Source organism: Battus philenor, unplaced genomic scaffold (assembly GCF_028537555.1).
Source record: "Battus philenor isolate CCGP_79_NKW_IND1 unplaced genomic scaffold, ilBatPhil1.0.hap1 SCAF_13, whole genome shotgun sequence".
NCBI classification, from domain to species: Eukaryota; Metazoa; Arthropoda; class Insecta; order Lepidoptera; family Papilionidae; genus Battus; species Battus philenor.
The window spans coordinates 12,856,152-12,884,121 of NW_027181675.1; the positions used below are offsets into that span (position 1 = coordinate 12,856,152).

Genomic DNA, 27,970 nt, shown 5'->3' on the forward strand with positions numbered 1-27,970 from the left:
ATCTTAAAACAAAACGAGTATTTTTAACAATTTTTTAAATTTTAACTTTTACAAAAAAAAAAACAAAATATGTATTAAATTTAAATTTAGAATGTGGTTAATAATTGGTGACAGCTCTTCTTAATTAAATAATTTAATAATTATTTTAAATATTAATTAGTTAATACCTTGATTAAAATCCTCCTACACTTCGATCGGTGTTGACTTTAAGAATTTTCAAAAAAATAACTCACATTGGTCGTATTGAAAACCTATCTATAAAGACAAATGATCGAAGCTAAAAATAATCTGTGAAAGAGCCGCATGTCACTCGCGGGACGTAGTTTGGCCTACTTTATATTTTGGAATATTGGTTACGGGTGTATTTTTATACCCTGTATAAAATGATCAATCTGAAATATATTACGATAATTTATTTTTTCATTTGGAATTCGACAGGCTATTACAGTACCAGCAGTTAAAAGTCATATGCAGTAATCCGAAATTTGAAAATGCTTTTTCGTACTATATTATCTTTACCTTATAATTTTTGAAAACATTCATTTTTGTACAACATATACCATATTTTAACTGACAGCAGATGTACTATAAATTCACTCCTCTATAGCTTTTATTCCTATAAGCAATCATTCTAAATAATTATCAAAATAAATAATCTTTTTAATTTCTATAAATCGATATCCCTCAAGAAACTTTATTTAGACAATTTTACGACAATTTTAACAATAATTTTGTTGTACTAAATTAAGAAAATAAATTTTTTAAAAATAATAAAATTTGTACTAAAACATATCGATAAAAACAAAGCAACATCTATGTTAACACAACACTGGTACCTTTCATCTGTACTGCACAACCAACAGACAGTGTCGAGTTAAACTCAAGCGCGTACGCATCTTGTCACACTTAGTCTGATAAAATGAAGGCATTTATATTATTTTTATTATTCGCTTTGCAACTGATTAATGCTAATGGGCAAAATCCCGTGGTGCGTGTAGCTCATGGCGTGATACAAGGATCTTGGAAAGTTTCAACTTATGGCAGGGAATACGCAAGCTTCGAGGGTATACCATACGCACGTCCACCGATTGGTAAATATCGGTTCAGGGTACGTGTTTTTCAATTCTTATATCTACATTTAAAATAAAACACATGAAATAATTGTTTTAATTAATTTTAATTATTTTACATCCATAATTTTTACTCTTGATTCACTTAATGTAGGTAGATATTAAAAAAAATACATTTATATCCCTTATTTAAAACTATAACACGGAGGTAAATAGTTCATCTTCAATATCGACAAATAATTGTCTACAACAGACAAGAATCAGGACGATCTTACATGATTCTCTAAAACAAGGAATTCCGGTTCTTTATTTTGATTTATCACTGTATATTTTAAACATATCATAATATTTTCGGACGTCAAAAAGTAACAATGAATTTCACATTCGGGTATTGAGGTTATTTTTATACCCGAACACGAGTTGATACATTTTTTGAATTTATTCGTTTAAAATTACGATAAATAATGAAGTAATATAATAATGAGTAATAATGAGAAATAATGAATATTTAAACATTTATTTCACACAAAAATAACACAGACAATACATACAAAACTATAACAAATTAACAAAATATATAAACTAAAAACTAAAACAAAACATGATAAACTAAAAACAAATAACTAATGGATGTGGGTCGGAGGAATATTTTGTTGGTACCTAAAATTTTGTAACATGTTAAAGGACTGTTCCAGGAATTTTATTCACCACTCCTTTTGGTAGATGTAAGCAGTGTTGCCATCCTACATGACCTTCACTGTAAAAATAGTAAAGGATTAATAATATATATTAACAGAATCTTTATTTCCTTACAATGTTACATGTATTTTATAAAGTATTTAACATATTTATTCTATTCAAATTAGCATCATTTTTTTTTAAATTATATTTGCAATCTATACACCTTTCTTTTTTAATCTGTGTCAAAAAAGACGCAAATGTAAAATCGCGTCGTCTTACCCTAGGGTTATTAAAAAAAAATCAACATTTTTTATTTATTTGTTATATTTGTTAACCAATAATATATTTGACCATTATCATTGTTGTTTAGCCGTAGGATTTATTATAAAATATAATTACATTAGGATTTTAGTTGTTTTTCTTTTGCAAACGGCTACCGTTATGTTATTATATACATTACCGCAATTAAATGACAGTTCAATGTTTTGTGAGGCTTTTCTATTTAAACTAGTTAATGATCCGGTTTTTAAACAGATAATTTAGAAATATTGGCGCCATATTTTATATAACCGATCTAGCAAAACTTTGTCACTCGCAAATCACAGAATGACCGGTAACAAAAATGTGATCTAAAGCCAAAGTAGCGCTGAAAAAAAATTCTAATACGCAAGATGTTTGGTTATAGGTATAAAGGCTTTAAAATTTTATCAATGGTATAAATGTATATCTCATTTACTTTTAATTACTTTATGGTACACCTAACATATTGCGAGAAGTAATGGTCCAGCGAAAGAGGATTGAGACTTGATCGTAGGTCGCGGATTCGATTCCCGAGATACAATCTTTTGCCTGATAAGTTTCCATATGGAAGGCAGCTACGTCTTCTATATACGTACTATAATACCAAACTACGATCGCCAACCCACCATAGATATCTTTAGCTAGAACCTATGCCTTGCATTGGGGATATATGGGCTAAAATGGCGACGACGATACCCTCTACAAAAATCAATAGTTTCAAAAATTATAATTAATAACGTAATTATAACAATAAAATTAAATATTGTTTAATATTAGTTTCTTCAAACTTTGTATTTCAAGAAGTTAAAACCTGTGACACTCCTATATAAAAAAATAATTAATATAACATATTTCAGAGTGATCGCTTTATAAAAAGTTGTTTAGAAATAGGTGTAAAAACTCTATACTTAATACTGACAAATAGGCTACACCTGGGTAGTGTATATGTTCTCAAACGTTTCGTTATGAGTAAAAATATTTTAGGTGCTCAGCAAAAAGATTAGTATCAGAAATAACGAATAAAATCACAGGTGCCGTCTTATTCAAAACAATGTCACGTAGCAACGTCTAAAGGCATGCCTGGAGCAATTTATTTATCAATTTACGCTACATTGAGACGCCGGTGTTCATGTTTAGCATCCACACAATTACTGGTAACAATCCATTCTACAATATGAGTCAAGGTAACAAATGAAGTGTACGGTTTCCAAGATTCGTTCAACGTGAGACTGATTGTTTGTGTCGTTCATTCGTGTACGAAAATGAACTATAAGTTCAAAAAAATATATATTTATATCTACATTCTCCACCAAATCTTTCTAAAGGCAATGTAACCTTTACAATAGGACTCCATAAAATGTACAGAAAACTTTCATTTTTAAATAATTATCAAATAACGTATATTTACTAAGGATTACTACACTGTAAAAAGATCTTATAGAATATAGCACAACATGGGAATGATGCTATTGCCTGCAGAATATTTTAATGTTTATATATATGTAATTTTTAGTTATTTAAAAATATATAGTCCCACCAATTTTATATCACCTGCTCTTATTAAGTCTGAGACATTTCATCAGAATAAGGTAGATTCAGTAAGAAAGGGACTAATATATAGCTATTTCCGCTATGTAGCAGTAGTCGTGCAATGCACCGCCCGCCAGCTCGCTGATAAACCCGCATGCGGCAAACAACGTTTGGCACTGGTCGGTGTAACATTACTCCAGAGGATGCCCCGTGGAGGGGTGAAACACGTGTTGAGTGAATTAGCGGTGGTAGTTGTGTAATTCGCATTATTTTTATTGGGGCGGTGCACTTCATTGCACGACTACTGCTACATAGCAGAAGTAGTATATTAGTCCCTTTCTTATTTAGGATGGACTTCCGCAAAAGTAACGACTGAATCTATTAGATATTTAAGGTAGACTCAACATGACGTCACTAAAAGATTTTATCCATCACGTGTTGAATTAAATTTTTTCACTTTGGATCATTTATATTGATTACATGTGTACATCTTAATTCTATAAGAGATCCTATTGATTAAAACTATAGGAAAGTTGAGCTTGCCGGTAATGTCATATTTTTACATAAAACATTGCTAAGGGAGCTCCAAATGCGCCCTGAAAGAACACTGCAAACAATATTAGAGTTTTATTTTGTAATCACTATCACAAATATCCTTAGTCCAGTAAATGGAACGATTCATTTTAAAGTTTATACTTAAGAATCCTTGATATTGTTATAGGATTTTGTTACGGGATTTTGTTTAATAAACTTTTTAAATTTATTACATGATAAATCAGACATTGCACTAGACTTAATCGTATAACCGCAAATAGTAGCAAACAAAAGAGTTAGGAATTTTATTTATCTTCAAAAAAAGAATAACAAGCTTGTTTTTATTTCATTATTATTTATTATTTAATTATTAGTTACTTACTTATTGAGTTCAGATGATCTGGCTGGCCATCGTAATTTACTTACTTACCGTCACTGAGTCATAATCTGCCAGTCAGTCATTACCTGGATATACCAGGAGTTTTTAAAAGTGAAGGAGTATTAATGAAATAATCAAGGGTTTTGTGCAAGAAACCAATAATTTTTATAGTCAAGTGTATGAAAAGGTCGAGTGATGGAGGCATTATTAGCCTAATGATAGATAACTTTAGTATTTGCCATGCCGATAACTTAGCCAAATGCACCGACAACTATAGTAATCAAATGATAGACAAATATTAATAGTAGCTACGCCTATAACTTAGTAAGTAAATGATAGATAACTTTAACAACGATAGAGCCGCCAACTATATCTAATCGTCCAATAAAATACATCTGTAGTTGTCGCAATGCCGACAACGAAGACGACGTAAGGCCGGCACTTGTGGCGATCTTTGAGTGAGAACTGCCCCTTGTAGTGGGGGCCAATCCGCTGATATGATGATGGTGATGATGTTAAATATGATTTAAAAAAGTCTCAATGCCTTGTATATAATCTCCCTTGTGTTTTATTCATAAAACACTGCTATTAATATCTACATTTTTAATTTCAAAATTTTATACAATTACACTTTTTAAACGCACACTTTAAAAAGATGATTTTTTACGTGGGCAAAAGACAGCTCCTCTGTAATAATTACATTAACAATAAAGCTTGAAATTCTAACAGACGTAACGGCTCTTTGTTCGAAATGCAACACCGAATCGTACATATCACTATAATGATCATGTCGGCTGATAGATGACCACTGCAAGGCTAGGACTATCCCAAAGCTAGCCACGATGACCACTGCAAGGCTAGGACTATCCCAAAGCTAGCCACGATGACCACTGCAAGGCTAGGACTATTAATAAGCTAGCAACGATCTCCGGTTTTGGGCTACCGACATCTAGCAACTTCCCGCGGTAATAACTGTTGTCTATCCTTCTAATGGGGAACCTACCTGCGCCGCATCTACCGTACATTTCAAAAGACGTAAATAATATTTCAAATTTAATCAATTACTTAATTATGGATAGCATAATTAATGCGACAATATCGCAAATTCGTAATTAAGAGTAGCAACGATAAAGTAAATATTATGCCACGCGACACCGGGTCAGTGATTCCCAATTAACAGTGTAATAACAATATCACATAACAAATGCTAATTAAATTACAGTGTAGCGAACATTAAAGCATTATTATGCAACAAAATAGAATGAAATTGTAACAGTACGTCCATTTTATGCAATTACCCAATTTATATGGAAAATTTTCTGCCAACAAACAAAATTGTGACACGAAAATGAATTTTCAGATATATTTTTTTTAATTCCTTTAATCTTGGCACTGTTTCTAAACCATAACGTTAAGCTTATACTAGGTCGGGAAAAAGTTTTTTCGCAAATAGTATTTATGTACTTGTTATTAAAACTCTTTGGCTGTACTATTCGTATTTGGCCTTTTTTGATGACTTTAAAAAAGTTAAATTTTAAAATAAGAAAGGAGTGTTTTTCTTTCTGTTGAGAAAAGTGAATTTCATGAACTTTTTTGTATGTAACGTAACATTTTTAAATTTTACTTAAAAAAAGGAAAGTTCATCGCAAACCGCAAACTAAAATTGTGACGTTTATGGAGATAATCAGAATGTGAAATAGACGCCATTTTTGAAAAAGTTGTTGAAGATCAACATATCAGTAGCTACAACCTAGTTAAATATTTTAATTGAATATTATTTATTTACACTTTTTTACACAATAGATAATAACTATAAAAATAAAAATAATTGATACAGAGTTACAAAAGGCGGTCTCATCGCTCGAGGCAATCTCTTCTAGACAACCTTTGGATGAAGATGAGAGACATGAAGGAGAGGGCATTGAATATTATGTAAAATGAGTAGTTTAAAATGCGAAAACTTTAAAGGTTTCTTAGAATAATTTAGGATAGAATTACAAGATCTTTATAATGCTTTGTTTAAAAATGCTAACACTGCTTTTGATGACAAATAAATATTATACTCAAAGACACCACTATGGACCACTTTGTAATAATTAATATAGGATATTACTTGCTTCTCTTTAATACTAACTGCGTTTTCTACTCATAATTTGGGCCATACATCTTTTTTACTTACAACACAGTGGTTGTTTTGTTTACATGAGTAATAATTTATATTAATTTCTCTGATTTGTGATATTTCTAGAATGGTCGTATAATTCTTTTTATTTCAGGAGCCGCAACAGACAAAACCGTGGCTTGGCGTGTGGGACGCCACGAAACCATTGTCAGAATGTATGCAATACAATCCTTTTGAAGACAAAATCGAAGGTAAAACTTACACGACGTTACCTACATTTTGATTTCATTAATGTACTTTTAATTTCATTTATGTATACAGATTATTATTCATGTAGAATCATTTGTAATACCACTTGCATACGTCGTGAGAAGAATGCAGGAAGAGCCCAATTTGATCGAAACTATAATCCGATATGAACTCCCCTAGCATCCTTCAACTTAAAACTACAAGGTATCTTAAAGAGTCCACAACAAACTTAGACGGATTTTTTTGGTCACTTATAATTTCCTCAATACAGTAGTAGAACAAAGCATTCCGAAGCTTAATAATCCCTTTATAAATCTTTCTCAAGGATTTCGTACAAGTTTTAGATTATAAATTCCTTCACAATATAATAGGAAGTTTTTGTATAATTTACAAATTTAAACTCAAACTCAAATTTAAAATATCTTTATTCCAGTAGACATTTACATGCCCATTTTAATCGTCGAATATTTTAAGTAGTAAGTTACCACCGGATAGGAATACCATCTGTTCAGAAGAGCTGTCCAGAAAGTCAACAGATTCTCTTTTAAATGAAATTTAACAATGTTTATTTGTACTATACAAAAAACATAATCAAATTAATTACGATATTCTAGTTACGTCATTATTTTCAAGTTATTCCATTAGTTATCTTTTTAAAACTTACTGACAACGTGAAATTTGTTCGCTCGTTATTTTTTTTAAATATATCATTATACAGATTACTAATATAACAGATAATATAACATCATGTTTTTATTAATCTGTCCCACATTTATATATAATAAACATATGTAGACGATCGAATGTAATCGATATAGCCCATCGAATTGGCAATTTGAAGTAACAATGAGCAGGCCACATACCGCGGCACTGATGAAGGCGGTTCCGCGCTGTATGTGGAGGACACGAACCAGCATGCGCAACATAGAACGTCCACCCACACGGTGGGAAAATTTCCTGTAAATCTTTTGAGGGAGATAATAAAAGTTTATTTATCAACAGGTAGCGAAGACTGCTTATACCTCAATGTCCACACGCCCAAGGTCCACGCTGGAGCCCTATTGCCAGTGTTAATATTCATCCACGGTGGAGCCTTCATGTACGGGGCTGGATCGGCATACAGAGCAACGCATCTGATGGATCTAGACATAGTTGTCGTTACATTTAACTACCGTCTGGGACCTCTAGGTAATGGAAGCATATCAAAAATATGCTTGTATATTTAAATCCTTATGAATAATGAATCTTTCAATCCAAATATCTTTTAAATATTAATTCCTGTTGAAGTAAATTATCTTTAACAAACCTTTACAGCAATTTTAAGCGTTGGTAATGATCAAAAATCTGTCCCTGGACAATCGAAGATTAACTATCTTAAATATTTTATTAGATTTTTCGTAGACGAAGGTCTTCGACCAGTGTGGGTTGCCGATCATCATCGACACAGTTACAGTTTTTAATAGATTCAGGCGTTACTTTGCAGAAGTCCATCCTAAGTAAGAAAAAGACTAATACACACATCTACCGAGTCCTTGTTGGTTTGTTGTGACTCGGTGTTTGGCACTGGTCGGTGTAACATTACTCCTGAGGCTGCCCCGTGGAGAAGTGAAACACGTGTTGAGTGAATTAACGGTAGTAGTTGTGTAATTCGCATTGTTTGCTGCATGCGCATTAATCAGCGGGCTAGCGGGCGATGCACTTCATTGCACATATAGCAGAAGTAGCTATATATTAGTCCCATTTTTACATAGTTAAAGTTGCAAAAAGTAGCTGGATGCGAGTAGCGGAAGACCATTGAGGCGATATTTGTTAGAGGCCTGTACTGTATGAAAATAAATTAGATTTTACTGCAGATAACGTCTTTCAAGAGTCCATGAGAATATCACTAGCATTACTGTTTCTGTTCAGGTTTCTTGAGCACGGGAGATGAGGTGATTCCTGGTAATGCCGGCTTGAAGGACCAGTCATTTGCCCTGCAGTGGATAAAGAACAATATCATGATGTTTGGCGGCAACCCTGACAGCATTACGTTGACAGGATGCTCCGCTGGCGGCGCTAGTGTGCACTACCACTATTTGTCACCGATGTCTAGAGGTTAGTGTAACCGCAATGTTGATTTAGGATTGCAAGAAAAGAAAATATGAAAACACTGTAATCATAAATTAAATAAAAGGATATGAACAATGTTCTTCAAGAACATAATTAGTCATAAAAGTAATCATAACAAAACGTCAAATCATATCTTATTTACATCAGTAATTACGCGCTATTCACTGTTATTATAATAAATATATTTTAACTGTGCATTTAAAGAATTGAGTGTAAGCTATACTTACCGAAGTAGGTGAATAGTGCAATAAATCACACTTAATATCTGTTGTGCACATTTTATAACGTCTTATATATCTCATATACAAATAAATATTTTTGTCTGTCGGCCTGTCTGTATGTTCCTCTGAGTTGGCTGGATCGATTGTAACTTACTTATTCTTCTGTTATATATTTAGTCTACTTTGTCCGCGTGAAATTGAAGTGAAAAGTTATTAGTAGTTTTTTTTTAATTCAAGCATATTTCTGGGATAAAGATAATCTAACTTACTCCTTATTACATCTGCTACTTGGTATTATATGTTCACATGCGTGTTTAAAGTATTTATTTTAATTTTACAAACAGACAATGCATTTGTTATATTAGTTTTCCACAGTTATAACTAAGCATCATGTATAAATAATTGTTGAAATTATCTGCTGGTTAATAAAACAAATTCACCGCCTTTATGTTCTGCGTCTATTAAAAACCTACAATACACTTCGTTTACTTCCTGGAGAACAAAAAAAATTTAATTCGTTCCAAAATCAAATATACGCGCCAACTCACGTGTCAAGGTCGCTGTCAAAACTTTAACTTGTCTATTTTTTAAGTCAGTAAACATATCCCGTAAAAACCTTAATTTAAGATGTTAATAACTGTCTTTATCTTTTTTTGTAACTTAATTTTACTAGGTTTAAGCATTATTCGCTTTTGAATGTTTTTCAATATAATTAATTTATTTTTAATCGATATTTCGTGATTACAGTTAAGCCCGAATAACTAATATAATCCTGGTGAATACAAGAAACTTTTGAATGACAGCGTAACAAAGTCTCCACAGATTCGAACACTTCGTTCAGTGGTTCAAGCGACTTTCGATCTGTGGTCTGTGGTCTGCCTGTCGAGTGATTTGTATTAATACCCAAAAATTTATTTTTATTTATTAAGAGCTTTAATAATTTACCTATGCAAACAAACATAAAAATAAAAGTAAATTGAATTACTGACATTTTTATTCACACATATCCATTTTAAACAAAAGTTATGTAATTTATATACGGCAAGCAATAAACTGCAATAATAATTGGTAATATTGTCCTGTTTTCTTTGATATCATAAGATTTCTTGCTTCTTTATAAGTGCACCGAATAAACATAGATATCAAATCAAACTGTTTAAATATACACAGAAAGGCAAATACACAAAGTAATTCTTCTTCGTAGATAAAGAACTCTATTTATAAATGTATGTACATGTGTAATCACTGTGTTTTTATTTACCTTACGTTCCTTAGTGACGAGATAAGTAGGGAGTCCTACTAAACCTTATATACGACACTTTCACATACAACTGGTTAAAACGAAAGAAAGTACTCGCGCAGTTGAATCAAATAACGACAGTAAACGGTATTGTGTATATAAGGTGATGTCCGGCAAGGTGAATTCTAATTCTCTTTGGAAGGGCTCACAAAGGTCGCTTATATTTTACATAATAATACTTTGAACGTAGTAAAATGATAGTCAGGCGATTTGTCCACATTCAGCAATTTCCGGCGACTTTGACTATCTTTTCGGTCCATCTAGTGGTCGTACCCACACCGCGTCTACTAATCCGTGGTCGCCACTCGAAAAGCTTTCGGTTTGTATGACCATGTTGTACTAGCGATGTACTTTGTGAGTTGTACTAGCGATGTACCTTGTGATATCTTGCGCTGTCACTGTGTACACGAGATGGACTAATGATGAGCCGAGTACTATTACTTCAACATCTTTTCCCCGCCTTATTTCTGCACGATCATTAAGGCGATATTTATGGCGAAGATTTGGTGCTCTTAACAATAGAATTATTTTTCCAAGCTATCATCCTGTTTATATTATCGGTGAGAGATTGCATTTTTACCAAAGACCCTATAATAGAACCTCGATGATGAATTTTACAACAGATTGGCTGAAGCCAGAAAAATCCGCATCTTGGTGACGGGACATCACTAACATAGAAATGACTTTCACGTCTTTATTTATAATCGTGATGTCTATGAACAACAACATTGTTTCAGATACTTTCCACAGGGGCATCGCTTTCAGTGGCGCCGCGTTTGCGTCATGGACTCACGCTGTAAAGCCAGCTCAGAAGGCACGCAGGCTCGCAGCTATCGTGGGATGCCCCACAATCAACACTCGAGAGATGGCCGACTGCTTGAAATATAGACCAGCTGAAGTAATCGTTAATGGACAAGCTGAGATGTTTGTAAGTTGACTTTTGTCATCATTATCATCATGTCAACCGATAGAAACCCACTGCGAGACAAAGGCCTCCACTATAAATACCCACGGTAACCATGGTTGCACAGACTTATTAAGACTAGAAGCCACTCGGGCAAATCATGTACTGATGGCGGGCCGGCCGCCAGATGTATAGGTAATTATATTTTTTTTGGTTTTATTCTGAAGTAGAATTCAATATTTTTCGAATGTACAAGAGTATTATTTTTGCTTTCGGCGGGCCACCAATATTCGACCAGCGGGCCGCGGTCTGTGCATCCATGACGGTAACCAATCCCTGAACATCCTGGATTGAAAAGTTGCTAGAGTTTCTTTCACCACTTCTTCTTTAGTAATGTTAGCCAGGTAATAGCGAACTACAAGCTTATTGCAGCGTAGGTAGGACCCCCCACTAGTTAGATCGACTACTTAATTAAGGTCACGGGAAATAACTGGACGCGGGCAACGTAAGACCCGTCATTGTGCCGATTTTTGGGTGATTTTTGGTCTTGCAGTGAGCGTCAATCAGCTGAAGAAAAGAAGAAGGTTGTAGCAGGTCAAGTTTATGCCCTCTCGTGTCCATTAAGATTATTTGTTAAAGTAATCACAATAAAAACTGCTCATATTGAGTTTATTGTGGGCTCTACTCAGGTTAAAGTGTATTTGTAACCCGCGAAGATTTAGGATACATTTTGCTTTTATAAGAGACCTTGATTCTAGTTCAAATTGGATCCTCTAATATTCTTGTCATGAGTTCCACGGATGTTCACCATAAATTATTCTAAAACAAGGCTCATTAAATAATGCATTAAGTACAATAGTAAGCTGCAATATGATGTTTTAATAAAGCCATTTATATTTCTATATTACCGGAAAGCTCGTTTTTACAACAACACATTAGCGTGTGTACTGTATTCAAGTTTCAAGTACGTATCTCGTGTTTTTACTGCGCTAATGTGCTATCCCGTTTTGTCAAAACAAAGGTAAACGGGGGCGTGCTGGATTTTATGTTAAAGATCTTACGTAATAAAATGTTATTTTTATAGTATAAAGGGGATGTCGTATAAATTGTCATCTATTACATTATACAGGGTGATTGGCTGTAGATGTAAAAGCTCTAATTGTATAATGAAACAGAAGATCGGTCAATATTAATTCGAAATATCGGAAATTCTACGATCAATTTGCGACCAAACTTTTTTAACAAGCTCCCAGTGGATGAACGATGGCTAAGATAGGGATTTCTCTACGGGACCGAAATACTAATTAAAAGGTTCAACGACAATCGAAAGTAACTATACACAGCTCATCAAATTTATAAGTTCAAGTGGCAGATGACAGACCGCATACGCGCAGATAGATGGCCACCGAATAAGATACTCATTCGCTAGACGGAGTAGAGTGAATCCAGAACGCTCCCAATCGGCATTATTAGAAATCTGTTGCGAGGCCTATGCCCAGCAGTGGACGTCTTATGACTAAATTGATGAAGATATCTGAAATAACGTAACAGTAACGAAATATTCAAATTGCTCCACTCCATCTCATTTATCTTTTTAGCTATCGAGAAGCATTTTTATTACATTGTATTGAATCTACAATAGTTTTATACACAGTAGTATTAAAACTAAGTATGTTCAGGGCCAAAGTAAATGTTATTTTTTGTAACCAAATATCTCACGATTTTTTGTTATCAGCTGTAACAACCTTGACTAGTTACCTATTACGTTGCAATGCTTGATTTTGTTTACCATAGACAAATCAACTTAATATTTATTCATAATTAAAATATATATGTATAATTAGTAAATTTATTAAAGAGGTGAAAGTATAGCTCATACATCAGCAAAAATCTTTAAAAATTTTACACCTAAATTATCAATCAGTTTGTATACGACAGGCCAGTAATCTTTAATAGTTCAAAATCTGCAAACACGTATAATAAACGATAAATAATACAAATTCTATCTGGGGCCGAATGGTTTAGACCTTTTGATATAGTTAAGTTAGACGCAAAACCGGTTGTCGTGACGAACTTTGGAAGATTTCAACATCGTGCAATGGGCGTCAATCGGCTGAGAAGAAGAAAATATATTAATTGACTGTAAATGAGCTATACTTTCACCCCTTTAAAGCTATTAAACCTATTTTCAATCCTGGCAAATGGCTATACAGTTTATAATATTCATTCTTAGCTTTAGCAAATATTTATGATTTAACTTGTGTATTTCCGTACTTTTATTTTATTAGACAAACACTGTGATAAAATATATCTCTTTTGGTTGTGTCCAGGAATGGAAGGTACGCCTGTTCACACCTTTCACACCGACTCACGAGTCTCCAAACACGAAGTATCCTTTCCTGACTCAGTATCCATTCCGAGTGGTGCAGGCGGGAGGCATTCAGAAGCTACCACTCATCACCTCCGTGACGTCAGAGGAGGGATTGTATCCAGCAGCAGGTATTTACCAGTAAAGAACATAACATATTCAAATCGGTATAATTTTTCGCTATTAATAATTATTACTATAGCCTTCTCATCTAGTAAATATAAAATCAAGACAGTATGGATAAAAGAATATAGTGAGATAACTAAATTTCAAATAGTATCTAGTTCACGGACCCTTCCGCTCCGTGAACTCAGTACCGATGAAGCTGTAAAAACCTTAGGGCTAACAGCATTAATATCTTCAGAAACAATACAATACAAAGAACACAACCTGTATGTGACGCGAGGTCGTTAAAATAAGATAATGTTAGCGGTACGCGGGGCGAAGCCCGACCTGAAAACGACTGCAGCCAGATCTAGTCCCTAGATTCTTAAACAATAGAGTCCCTTTACTACCCAAATTTGGTAGCCTAAACAATGTCATACATCCTACATTACTCGTAAAAATTTTAGAGTATACATAATAATACGCGTTCACCCTCGATATTAGGATGATCAGGAATCGTTGCGCATTCAAACCGAAGTTTCAAGAGCTGTTGCTTGACAAGCTGACGGAATCATCACGATTTTATTATAATTACATAAGTAGCATTTGTAGATAGTATATATACACACATATATGTATATATATATATATATATAGATATGTATATGTGTGTAACGTGTTTTCAAGTTTCTACTATTAACTATCTCACGATCATGCTAATCACCGTTTCCATTGTGGGAGATAGGCCTCCCCCGTTATTACCATACATTTCTAAGAGGATTGGTTTAAAGCGGCCTGCATGAAACACCTTCCGACTTCATTAACAAGGTTCAAGGTTGTTCTGCGCGCTATTTTATCAACATGTAAAAAACATAATCCCTTGGTCATGCGGCAACTTGAAAACGACTTTCAACGATTTCATTACATTTACGTTTTTTATCTACACAGAAGTATACCCGGAGCTATAACAACATTTTCCAACCTTTTTTATTTCGTGCCCTACCTTAACCTTCCTAAAATTCTTACGCCACCCTATGTAACATATATAATGTATATATTAAACGAAAGTGTTAAACTCGTGTCGAATCCACTCTCGAATTGATCCCTTAATAATCAAATTGTCTCCCCGTGGGGCGTGGCTCCCTCATTGAGTAACACGGCTGTAGGTAGTTCTAATAAATAAAATTGCGCAGTAATTTCAACCATTACACTTATAATAATTATTGAAAGTATGCGCATTTGACAATTCATTTTGAACTTCATGCGTTTGATAAGTAATCGTAACCATCGTTTCAGTAGTAGTACGACCACAATTGGACAAAGGTATCCCACTTGACGTGTCTGGGGACAGTTTGCACTACAAATTAATGTAAGAAAAGGACCAATATTTAGCCACTTCTGCACATGCAGTAGTAGTCGTGCAACAAAGTGCACCGCCCGCCAGCCCGCTGGCAATGCGGCAAACAATGCCAATCACGCAACTGCCACTAGAGTGAGCACTCTGTGTTTGGCAGTAATCGGTCCTGCATGTGCGGAAGTGGCTAAATATTGGTCCTTTTCTTACTTAGGATGGACTTCCGCAAGGTAACGCCTGATTCAATTAAAAAAAATTACAAATTTATATTGTTATTTAACAGCCGCATCAGTCAGTTTTTATCAATTGATTTATTTAACATTTAATCAATAAATGACGTGATAATTTTGAAATATGATGTTGAATGATGAAAATGAATATTACATTTTTTTGGTACGCGCCAGGTTAATAAATTCTGGCAGTACTAAGTCAGCAGGTACAGCTAACTATACATTACAATCACATACCATTAGCTAAGAAAGGTTCATGTTTAAGGTTGATTGAAAGGTCATTGAACGTCTGAGATCTATAAACACAATCAAGGCGAGTTTTAAACGACTCGTCATCGCATGAAACCAATAGATATACATGTGATAGTTCCGCGTGCGTTTCGCGTTATATCAACGGCCTTCCAGTCTTCAATTTATTTAAAATCTCGATGATATATTAATATCATCTGAACATTCTTCTTTTGGAGAATCTTCTTGTTTACTGTTACCTACATCATCATCAATGTTTCAGCCGTATGACGTCCACTATAGAAACAGTTTACAAGATGTCCAATAGGTTGTTGTTGTTATAAAAATCTCGCCGACAATCTTGATTCCAGAATACTCCCATATGCTTCGTTATTTCAGGATATTCTTTGACTTATTCCGTCAAAAAACATAAATTTAAAAAGTAATTTTGGAGCAATAAGATCATTAGCCAGCATTCATTATTAATCATAGCATCTTTGCATATTTTTCTTCAATCGTTAGAAACACAACATTTAATTTTTATCCCGATGCAATATAATTACTTAATCTAAATTATGATTAACTTATCAAAGTCCTTCCTGTTGTTTTTCAGCGTACCAACTCGATCCTTCAACACTTGAAGAGCTTAACTCCCGCTGGGAGCAACTTGCCAGCAACATATTCGAGTACAATGATACTTTGCCTATGAAAATGCATGCGTCTGTCGCAGCTAAGATTAGGCAAGAATATTTCGGGAACAAGCCGATCGGACAAGAAACTTTCCCACAATTGGTACAGGTGAGAAAACTTTTACATTTAATATTAGTAAGACACCGTATTTCTGGCCACTACGACCACAATACTTTCATTTAAAATCATTCTTGGGCGTTTGAACTCAAATTCGAGCGTCGATTTGAATTCGAACACCATCAATGATGAGGTCGCTACTGTTGCCTTAGGGTCGTGTAAATTGTAAATACTCTTTCTACATATATGAATACACATTCTTCGATCACACTTATCATCTTCCTCGTCAACGTGTTGGGCTAACTCACTTTCGCCCGCTAATCGCATACAAACACTTAGCAGAGAGAGTTTATCTATCCTAATTGAAATGAAAGAATGTTGGGTAAAATTAACCACATGGCCATTCCTAACGTAACTCCATTACGGAATACTTATATTTGTCAAAGTCACATGGCTATATACATCTGCGGGAATAAAATCGTGAAGAGTTCCCACAGTTGCGCGACTCATAAATTATGGTAATGTTGCACTTTGACCGTCCGCCGTCAGTCAACAAAAAGATTATTTTGATTTTTATTTTGATTATTTTGATTACTTTGGCGTCGGTCGGAACTTATTTAGCCTAGCTTATTTTGCCAGCGCCTTTAACTGCTGAAGAGCAATGTGCATAGACTTTACCTAACCGATGGTACAAGGCGCAATACATAACTAAGAACTACTAAGACAATAAAATCTTATATAATTCACTATGCATTGAAAACAATGGATTGCCACAGATAACAAACCATTTTTCAGAGGGTGGACAGCAATGTCCTTTGGGATAATACCACACTGAGATCGCCAACCTGCCTGCCAAGTATGCCGATAGCGGTATAGCCCCTAAGGGTGACCTATGCCTTGAAGTGGGCATTTATGGGCTGAAATAATGAATGGTTAACTAAAATACTGAACAAATTAGATTTACTTTCTTAAATAATCTGATGGCCAAAAGTACTGTGCTATACAATAAAATCAATTCCGATTTTTAATAGTTGAAGTCCCTCTCAAAACTTCTAATGTAATTTTTGTTATGTAAATTATATTATACATATTTATATTTAATAATTAATCCATATTTTCTTTGGTCGCGCCATAACTTAAAAAACAAATTTACCGATATCATTGGTTCCAGTGTCTTAATACTCTGTACCAGGTTCTTATGTAAAGAGATATTTCGAAAATTGCGCGGGAAATAAAAAAAACATTAGATTTAATCATTATTTAAACTATATGGATTTGACAGCTCGCATTGAATTTCGCGCGTTTGACAGTTCATTTTAAATTTCGCGCGATTGACAGTTCAAGTGCTGCAAATAATTTTTACTTATCGATCACAATTAATTCATAATTAATTTATTTCACATTAAAACAATAAATTAAAGTGATAAACCCTGAATTGTACTATATTAATTAATTTTTTCTATAAGAATGCGACAGTTCTGTAACTTCTGATAATACAATATCTGTCGGAACAGCTAGCTTAAAATAAAACCTAAAAAACTTAAACAATTGAAGTATTTCTAACCTTCATGTTATGTATAAAAAATGTTATAATCATAGGGTGTTTCGGTTGAATAAATAACTGTCAACCGATGTCATACATAAATGTGGGAGGAAAAGTTAATAAGCATAGATAACACTAAATGGCAAGTGGTGTTGCCATTTTTGAATATGAAATAAAGAAATAAGTGGTTCCAAATTGAATATTTTGGATTGTTTTTTTTTCGAAGGCTCTTGGTGACAGATTATTCGCCGTCGACGTAGGCAAGCTCGCACAGACACACGCAGCTCAGACCGGACAGCCCACTTATTTGTACCGGTATTCCTACCGCGCAGACTTCAGCTTAACCAATCTATTTGCTCAAAACGAAGAGGATTATGGTATGACACAATTTCTTTATTTATACGTATATATACTCAAGTTTTTATGTAATAAATATACATGTGGTAAACAGTAAAGTCCATTGGCGCTAAGAATGTCAATCTTCACTGTCAACCAGACTAATTACAAATAGTTTTTTTTTTTAATTTGGATTAAGGCACACATAATACGTTTACGTAACATTCGTATAATATTCTTCAAATATAAATATGTTTACATTACTAGATTGTTTAGATAAAATTACGCTAGCTAAGATAAAAATCTTAACGTTAATTGAATAAAACTGATGAATAATAATTAAAGGACTGTCTAAATAATAATAAAATAGGAGACAGGTCATCAATTTTAAATTAATATGCGGGGCGATTGGTTATAAGTGTAAGAACCTTAAAGGGTTTAATGGCTCATTTTCTGTACACTGATGAATGGTACACACTATTCCATATATATAAAGAAAAAATAATTTTCCAAATTAGGATTCCTACATATTAAAATATTTTTTTTTTCAATCTGTCCCAGAAGTTAAGAGAATGTGGCATTCTATAAATAAAAATAATGTAACATATTTCAGAGTGGTCATTTTATTCTCCCATTCATTATTAAAGTAAAGTTAATTCAAAAGTTAAATTTGTTTCTGTATTTGCGGTTTTTCTTTAAATCAATGTGTATCTCTGTATACATAAGCAGCCACTGCTCGTACAAAAGCCAGAGGGAGTAAAGACACGCTGAAATGAAGTCTTATTTTCAGCCGATGAACGCCTACTGCTAGGCACAGGCCACCCTCGAAGATTGCCACGAAGACTGCTTTGTCTGTCCACCTAGTGGGCCTCCCCGCGCCGCATCTACCGGCTCTTGGTCGTCACTCCAGAACCTTTCGGCCCCTACGGCCATCGGTCGCACGAGCCTATATTGGTGATCTTGGTTCTTCTGGGGACCTCCTCGTTTCTAATTCGACCTCGCAACGAAACTCAGATCATAGCCCTCTTCAATGCACTCTGGGTGACCTAGAGCCTTCTTACGAGACCCATCATAAGTGACAAATGAAGTATGTATTGCTAATTATACGTTCTTTACCCTCAGGAGTGAGTCATGCTGATGACGTGATGCAGATATTTGAATTCTTCAAGAGCTCGGTTGCGACAACTGATGTCCAGATGCGAAACGCGCTTCTTGATATGTTGTACAGCTATGCTTCTACTGGGTAAGGATATAATCTAATAAAAAGGAGGGAAAAGGCACTATTGAAAGTATAGCTTGCCAGTGCAAATGGTATAAAAATTTGTGATAACACTGAGCTAATTCAGGGCAACTCTTTACACACTTAAAACAAACAAAGATATCAACGTATAAATAAATATTAGACGTGTTATTTATTTAGCCACATGACTTGATATATATGTGATAGCATAATTTTTAAATCAGGTTTTTAATCTTCATTTTTATTTTGGGGTTTTATTCTTGTCAGTACATGTCATTCCCATTGTGACCGTCATGATACCATTCAACAACTGTGGATTCAAGACGCCAATCTGCAAAATAAATAGCGCGCTACCAACATCGTATTTACCAAAATTCTAGTTCAACAATAACTTTCTTAATTCGATCTTTGTTAAATTTTTGATGCTTATCCAGTTCATTTAAACGTATCATTTAATTAAATGATTTTCATTGATTACAATATTTCGCTATTTAAGGAGAAGGATGTTAAAGCCGTCAGTGTCCTTCTACTTAAATAAATAATACATTACACAGTTTATAGCACTACATAACATACTAAAATAAAATATACTACAAATTAAAACAAATAATAGTTAAAATTAAAATATAGCCTGTGGACTATGAGCATAGCTATACCAAAATAAAATAGCATTTAAGAAAGCATATTTCGCTTGTTAACTCATCTTATAACATGCTATTTTACTAGTATAATTTATTTTCAACATTGAATACATTCTTTACGTTTTATATTAATTATTAAGACATTCTGCTTTTTTTTTATTTTTACGCAAATATTTATACAAAACACGATCTTATTTATTAAATAACGTTTGCCCACGTGTCTTTTAGTAAATCAATAAGGCCTATATTCAGCTAACCAACCGTTGCAATAATGATGATGACATTTTAATATATATGTAATACTTTATAAATAGTAGTTTTAAGTTTATGTATGTAATCATTTTAAAAAAATTAAAATACTTTTGTCCGTCAAGTCGGATTAAACATTTCAAATTAAAAGAGACTGATACAATTGTTAATTTATGTATTAACTTCAACAGTACGCCGACAATTCCAAATGGGCCGCAATGGCAGACTATAGTGCCGGGATCTCCAGAACTGAACTACATGGAAATCGTTTCACCAAATGAGATCTTCATGAACACGAGCTCCGATTTCGGAAAACGAAACTTCTGGAACGGACTCGGCTTTATAGAGAACGAAAACTACAACATATACGTGAAAGATGAGCTGTAATTTATTTTTTTAATTCTTTTCTATCAATTATATTTTATTTTTAATAATGTATTCATGTTTTGTAAATACATTAATATATTGCATGTATTTATATTTGATTAAAGAATCTTTAGCCTTTTTATGCTTTATTTTTTGCCTACAAACCATTTTTTTTTCGCTTAATTTCTTAAATTTTGGACGCCGTTATCGGCTTGGAGGTGTCGGTGTCTAAAATGCCTTTCCAGTACATTTTCCTATTGGTTTTTCATCTTTCGGGGTTTTCATGTACATGACTAATCATTCATATTGTTATAAGGAAAAATCTTTTTTTTAGATTAACGTTCGTTACTATAATGTTTGTTATATTAGATATGTCTACAACGTAAACACAGATAGTTTATAAATTAATATAATAATAGAAAAAACATATGAAGCTCATTCAAAATAGTCTCCTTTGGGCTTAAAACATTAGTCCAGTATCAATAGAGTCACGCATCCTTTTTTAAAAAAAAAAAACATATTGTAATGAATAAATAGCATGCTATACTCTCTAAAATCTGATCATAAATCACAATCCTGCAGATTAAATTCGGGGCTAGATGACGACCAGTCTTCAGTTCTGATGAAATCCGAAACTTTCGTTTCCTATCACGCTTGAGTGGATCGAGCTTTATGACGTGATGAAAAGACCATTCTTAATAATAGAACATGGAACACCATGTTAAGTTCTCAAGGATCGTATCAACATTTAAGTGGACCTTCTTTAATATGTCACAGTTACTCCTTGACAACTAAAGTCACACGAATCCATGTTCAAGTTGTATACGGCTACGTCGTTTCGCTTATTAAAATATTGCTCAACAGGAAAAAAAATTACTTTAGTAAATTTATTTTTTCTGTATTCGTTTAAAATACGTGATATGATTGATTATTTTACTAAAAATCCTACATTAAATTCAGAAGGTAAAAGAAGATAACTGTCAATTTTTAAAAGCAATAAAGTTTCACGAAAGTGTATTTGATAGTAATTATGGTTATAAATACATATTCGTAACAGTAAAAGAGATTTATATAAAAATATATTGATGTAGTAGATAGGATTACGCCTTCCTAAAGAAGCAAAATCTTTCGTGACAAACCTAATCTTAAATGGCCGGGGCTCTATGAAAACGTGTCGAGAATAAATCAACAAAGGCCTATGTGAATTTTCGGATAACTTTCATTGCGGTCAAAATACAGGCACAGGTTTTAAATTGAAAAATCCAAGATACGGGATAATACCGGTTCTTTCTTGAAACTAAGTTAATAAGGAAAGTCATAGTTTGTTTTAAGAGCTATTCACAATAGTTTTCCCCGCTGATGATACAGCTCAATATTATCTAAGCTAGAAGGCACGAAGAAGGTGTGACTAACCAGTGATGTTACTTACTATGGTGATTTCTTTCTTAGATCATCATTGGCAAGCTGGTAAACAGGCCTTCGCGAGGGATAAACCCCAAGGCTATTTTTTTCTACGAAATGGCACCAGAAATGAGGAGAGGCGTAAACGAATGAATATAACTTAGCCTATCAAATTGGCTAGTTTTTTTTTAATTCGTTTATAAAATTTCCTCTAATATAGTCAGAGCCTATATTTCTATTCACAATTTCTAGACAGAGGGGGAAATCCTACATAGGACGCCTGGAAATGGAGGGTCCAGGCAGTGTCAGACACTTACTGACTAAAACCCCCCTCCGTCGGCTCTGTTACATTTAAGTTTCTTAATTACATTTACTTATATTACACTAATTGTTTTCTTAAGCTATTTACATGTATTTATTAATCTATATTTCCTATCTATATATCCTTATTTATACAATGCAATGAACTTAATACTTATATTCTTAATTTCTATTATATCTAAACATCTTATAATAACTTATACTACTTTGACTATTTTGAGTCCGGTTGTTTCTATTTAGTCTTATTTCTACTGTTGGCATTTTTAATTATTAATGAAGCGAATCGTAAAAATATGGGACGGCGCTGGTGTACGCAGCTGTCGGTTATTATAGAGGAGATGATGTCCCTCTTTATGTCGACCCCCAGCCCCATCACACATTCAAACCTCGATCTTCCATATATGCAGATGATCAGATGCAACACATTCTGGTCCACCGCGGGATCACAAAGGCAAGAGGGACTCTCTTTGAGTTTGAACCTGCGCAGGTACTCGCGAATTGGCTAGTTGAAGTGGCAATGGGCAGACCGCATAGCGCGCAACACATGGCTGCTATGGTCGCAAGGTTCTGGAGTGGAGACGAAGGTCCAGCAAGCGCAGCTAAGGACGTTCGCTCACAAAGGTTCGGAAGACGCTAGAAGCAGACCCCTCCCAAACTTCCTTTTAGAAACTTATAGATTTTAATGACAGAACTGATGATGACGAGGAAAGTCGTTATTGAAAGAAAATTAAATAGTAATAACAAATGGCTTCAGTCATTATCTTATATTACGTGGTTGGAAAATCGCTAATCGCTTTAGCGGACGATTTATAAAGTGAATAAACGCAAAAGCACCAAGAGGGACCTTGAATTAGGGTATCCTTTAGAACATTTAGTATTCCCTTCAACGGGCGCTAGAAGGCACTGAACCACGGCTCGATCAGTTGCTAATATCATCTCCACCTAGAGGAGGGTCTACCTATAGTAGCACGAGCGAAGTTCCCCACCAACTGCCACAACAGATGAGCAATTCCAAATTCAGTTGCTATTATTCAAACTACAAATGTCAAGCTCACACTTTGTATGTGAATATAGGAAGCCATTAGATAACTAAACTTGGAAACGAGGTCAGATATATATCACAGGGGGCGCTAACTCCATATCATACTAGACAGAAGCAGAAGTCTCATCCGCTATTTCTTGACCAATTGAGTTACAGTCCTCTCGGGCGCCCTTGTGTCGGAATACTAAGCGGGCATTATCGACGATTGACAGAAAGCCTAGGTGTCACCGTGGGGGCTTTTCAGCCTAGTCACCAAATGGAACATTCACCTAAGCGATCTTAGAACTCGGCAGTCTTCCAATCCGGTAAAATAGTAGTATGCACCGGCAGAGCTGAAGCTCCACCGGGAGCCCTCGAACTTTGCTACTTTAAAAGTCTTTGATCAAGCGCCCTCTACGTCCGGCCACCTTAAACCGAGGGATTTGTAACTGCCATTTGGGCAGCAGAGACAGTCCGGTCCAAAAAAAAAAATATAAAACAATACTCCAAGTCTATCATTGCCATACTCACGATCTTTGACCGCAATGATTAATTCACTTTTACACAATATTTAATTTATCATTCTCATTATGTGTAGATAAGCAATGATTAGTAATATTAAGATTATAGTACATCTTACGTTTTATCATTGACATATGGTATGACAAAACACGATTTTTATCTGTAATCGAACTACTTTTAATCTTTATATATTTTAAAAACTATTCCATAAGTACGTTATGTCATAACGCGATTAAGTATCATATTTTTAAATCTTTCATAGATAGGCTACTGACATATTGACTCTATATTTGCGGTGAAAAAAATAAACAGTTCAGATATAATTGATTTTTAATGATATAAGAGTCAATATTTTTCGAAGAGATGAATTGATTTAAATAAATAACCTGTCAATTAAACAAAAAATTAAATAAAATTATTACTTATTCATGTAAATTAATCTGTTTTTATATCATTTCAAACTTAAGACGTCCTCTACTGGACATATGCCTCCCCCATAGATTTCCAACATGACTTTGAGGGTGAACGTCCTCCGCTGTGCTTGCCTCCAGAACCTTATAGCCCCGGCGGCCATGTATACCGTGCGCTATGTGGCCACTGCCACTTCTATTAGCCAATTCTGTGGGCTATATCCGTCTCTAATTTTTAGCAATTTCTTTATTTCTTGTAAGTAAATATGCGTTTACATGTGGATATATTTCCTAAAAGAACTAAAAGCAACAGTTTTTTTTTTTAATAAATTGTGCTATTCCCAGTGTTGACTCTGCCTAACGTATACAATATAACTCAATTACTCCGCTATTAAATCGATATTATTTGTATTTGTATTGACTGTGACTGATATAATATCAAGTCATATATAAATCAGTCACTGTCATACATAATATCAGTCAGAAGACACACATGGTTTCGTGCAATTTCTCTACTACAAACCCTTATAAAGTTGTATTTAATGCACATTACTTATCATGTTTTTACTTAACTGTATTGACATTTTCTGGTAAAACTGTAAAAAAGCATAAATATTAAAAAGATCTGAGCATTCTTTCCAAAAAACTACCGAGCAGATTTATTTTACAGGACATTACCTGATTTGAACGTAATTTCCAATGGGTTACAAATAGCACTCGCATGTTATCATTTTATTATCATTATATCAGCCGACAGACGCCCCCAAATTCCACTCTTGCGCAGCACGCATCCTGAGACTTGGGTATATAGTCAATTAACTAATGGAAAGCCTACTCAAACCGCTTCTTCTAGTCTGTGCTTGCCACTCGAGAACCAATCGGCACCAACGGTCATCGGTGCACTAGCGATGTTCCTCGATGTGCTTTTATCTAAGTGTTTTATATTCTAAATTAACAAAAAATTAAATGATATTTAAGGCATGAATCACTATGCCATATCATCTTCCAAAATAGTCACATATTATTAACAACAATTTATATATATTGGAAAAGTATATTTCTGCAAACTTCTAACACAACGAACTTAAAAATAATTTAGTTGTAATAATAATAAATCAGAGTTAACTCGCTTGTACCTAAAATCTTCTATAATCTTTTCTAAAGATACCTTAAATGAAACAACTATTTTTTAAGATTACATTTATTTAAAAATAGATAAAGAGCGTCTTTTACATTTTTTATTACCTTCTATTGTTTTTTCTTTTTCCTATTTCATTGATAGTTACATAAAACTGCAAACATTATGTTTAAAATAAATAACTAATATACTTTTCTAGCCTGTTAACATCTTGCGAGAAAACCTTAAAAATAGATTTAAATTGTCACTTTCCGTTCGCGAGCCACGGTTGCCGACCCCTAGTCTAGAATCATCTCGTAAACAACATTGCTGCTTATCAACATAACCTTATGGCAAATAAGTTACGACGTAATGGCACTTCATGAGTAATCCGCGTTAAAAATAAACATATCAATATTTATGTTAATCAGCACAAAGCATTCTAAATGAATCAGTTTCACAGCTTTGTAGAGAATTGCATCATTTATCGGACACGTAGCTTTTTAACTCTTTTACTAATTATATACAGTAGCGCCATTTTAAATCGTTTTTAAATTCGACACAGTTCATTATTAACCCTTTCCTTACCGCAGTACATTCCGCCGAAGTGACGCTACTGAGCCGGGCACCGCGCCGCGAAGTGTGCGCATTGCATGGCGATTTTCTTATTTGTGTTACATATTTAAAGATTTTACTGGAATATTAATTAAAAATGAAAGTTGTTTTAGTAATTTGTTTGGGTGTGACAAATCTTAAAACAGAGATTTACACATAAGCCCACATTACAATTTTTACGTTCATATTTAGATTCCCATCTTTTGCCATTTGCACCGTAAACAACGCACTTTGTACTTCGATTTATTTCTACTGATTTATAAATTAAAAGTAAAACCTCTTTCGGTCAACCTTAGTAGATAATCATTGCGATGATACTTTTTTATATTCGAAATTTTAGTTTCCAAATACATACTATAGTTTCGAAGAATTATTTTTGAGTAAAGGTGCATTCAATAACATGATTGTATCTTTAAATGAATCAATTCAACAACAGTGCAATATAAAGAACGGCAAATGGATGCCACCTAAATGCGGCACTGGTACACACAGCCTGTCCAGTGGAAGACGGCTAACTTCGGCACTGGTAACGAAAGGGTTAAAAGTTACTAGATGCCCCAACAGACTTAATACTGCCGGAAGTTAATATAAGAATAACGGAAAAAAATAAATACAACACATTTTATTTATCACTTTATTAAGTGTCAAATAAATGTATTAATTTCTTGACCTTTAAATACAGATACAAATGCAGCTGTTGAAAGACTGTATAAACATACGAACGCTTGAACTGTCAAACGCGCGAAAAGTTTGAAGCGAACTGATATACAGGGACACCCTGTATATACAAAATTCTAAGTCACAGTTTCAAATACCATCGTTTTTGTAAAATAATCAATAAATAATAATGATTGTAAATTTAATTTCAAGCGCGAATACGTATTGCGATAATATGTTTCCGTAGAATCACTTTAACAAGAATCAGAAGATCAAAATGTCGTTATAAAGAGGTTATGAGGGGTAAAACTTTTTATCAAGTAACCTACAAAAGGGCCTAACTATAATAATAGTTTTAACACTACCTTACTGAATTGTATCCTCATATTTACTACTATAAATACTTGTAAGTCATCTATAGGGGAGACCCATGTTCAGTAGTGGACGCCTTATAGCGAAAATAATGATAATTCGATGATGAAATACTGTAGTGTTGTATAATATTTATTTAGTGCATGTTCATAAACATTCGTTAAGGAACACTATCATTATCATTTCCTAAAACTTTACTTCATGATTAATATTTTGATATCAAATTTTAGTTTATATATTGATAATATTACGAGAATTTTAGGAGAGGGCGAAATATAGACAATTTTGTATTTTTTGTTGCAGTGAATTTTGAATCGAAGCTGGATTCCTCAACAACATAATGTCATTTTCAAAGATTGTGGACCCTGTCAGCATTGCCAAATTATCTAATTTTAATTATATATTTTATAATAATTAAATAACAAACTTCTATAAAACAACAATTATGGGAAATTTTCTTATATTTGACAAACAGTGTATGAGTCTTCGGAGCGCATTGGCGGTTCAAGAAACAACTGTGTGCCAATAAGTTATTTATAATCTTTAAAGTTAAATTTTAATAACATTACAATCTTTATAAAGATCTGGGTACATAAACTTCTTTTCTACTGTCGAAATCCGTGCAAATGTTTAAAGAAATAATCTTGTTGATTTTTATGTGAAAATATATTGATACTTAAGTATATGGTATTTACATAAGATAAGTTATTAAAGTCACAAATATTTCC

General features: G+C 33.7%; 1 protein-coding gene across 1 annotated transcript; it reads left to right on the forward strand.

The window, feature by feature from the left end:
* The first annotated feature begins 879 nt into the window (after positions 1-879).
* LOC137933607 (carboxylic ester hydrolase-like) lies at positions 880-27,666 on the forward strand. The gene is made up of 11 exons (XM_068777629.1): positions 880-1,108; positions 6,771-6,867; positions 7,868-8,053; positions 8,774-8,959; positions 11,233-11,423; positions 13,730-13,898; positions 16,298-16,482; positions 18,201-18,351; positions 19,433-19,553; positions 20,632-20,823; positions 27,546-27,666. Exons 1-11 carry the CDS (start codon positions 920-922, stop codon positions 27,553-27,555), a joined length of 1,677 nt encoding a protein of 558 aa, XP_068633730.1. The 5' UTR covers positions 880-919; the 3' UTR covers positions 27,556-27,666.
* Positions 27,667-27,970: the final 304 nt, after the last annotated feature.

Excerpts from the sequence above, each read along its gene's own strand:
- LOC137933607 (XM_068777629.1), top strand. The coding sequence starts at position 920 with ATGAAGGCATTTATATTATTTTTATTATTCGCTTTGCAACTGATTAAT. Across the intron at positions 1,109-6,770 it reads TTGGTAAATATCGGTTCAGG|GAGCCGCAACAGACAAAACC; the intron begins GTACGTGTTTTT and ends TTTTTATTTCAG. Across the intron at positions 8,054-8,773 it reads CTACCGTCTGGGACCTCTAG|GTTTCTTGAGCACGGGAGAT; the intron begins GTAATGGAAGCA and ends GTTTCTGTTCAG.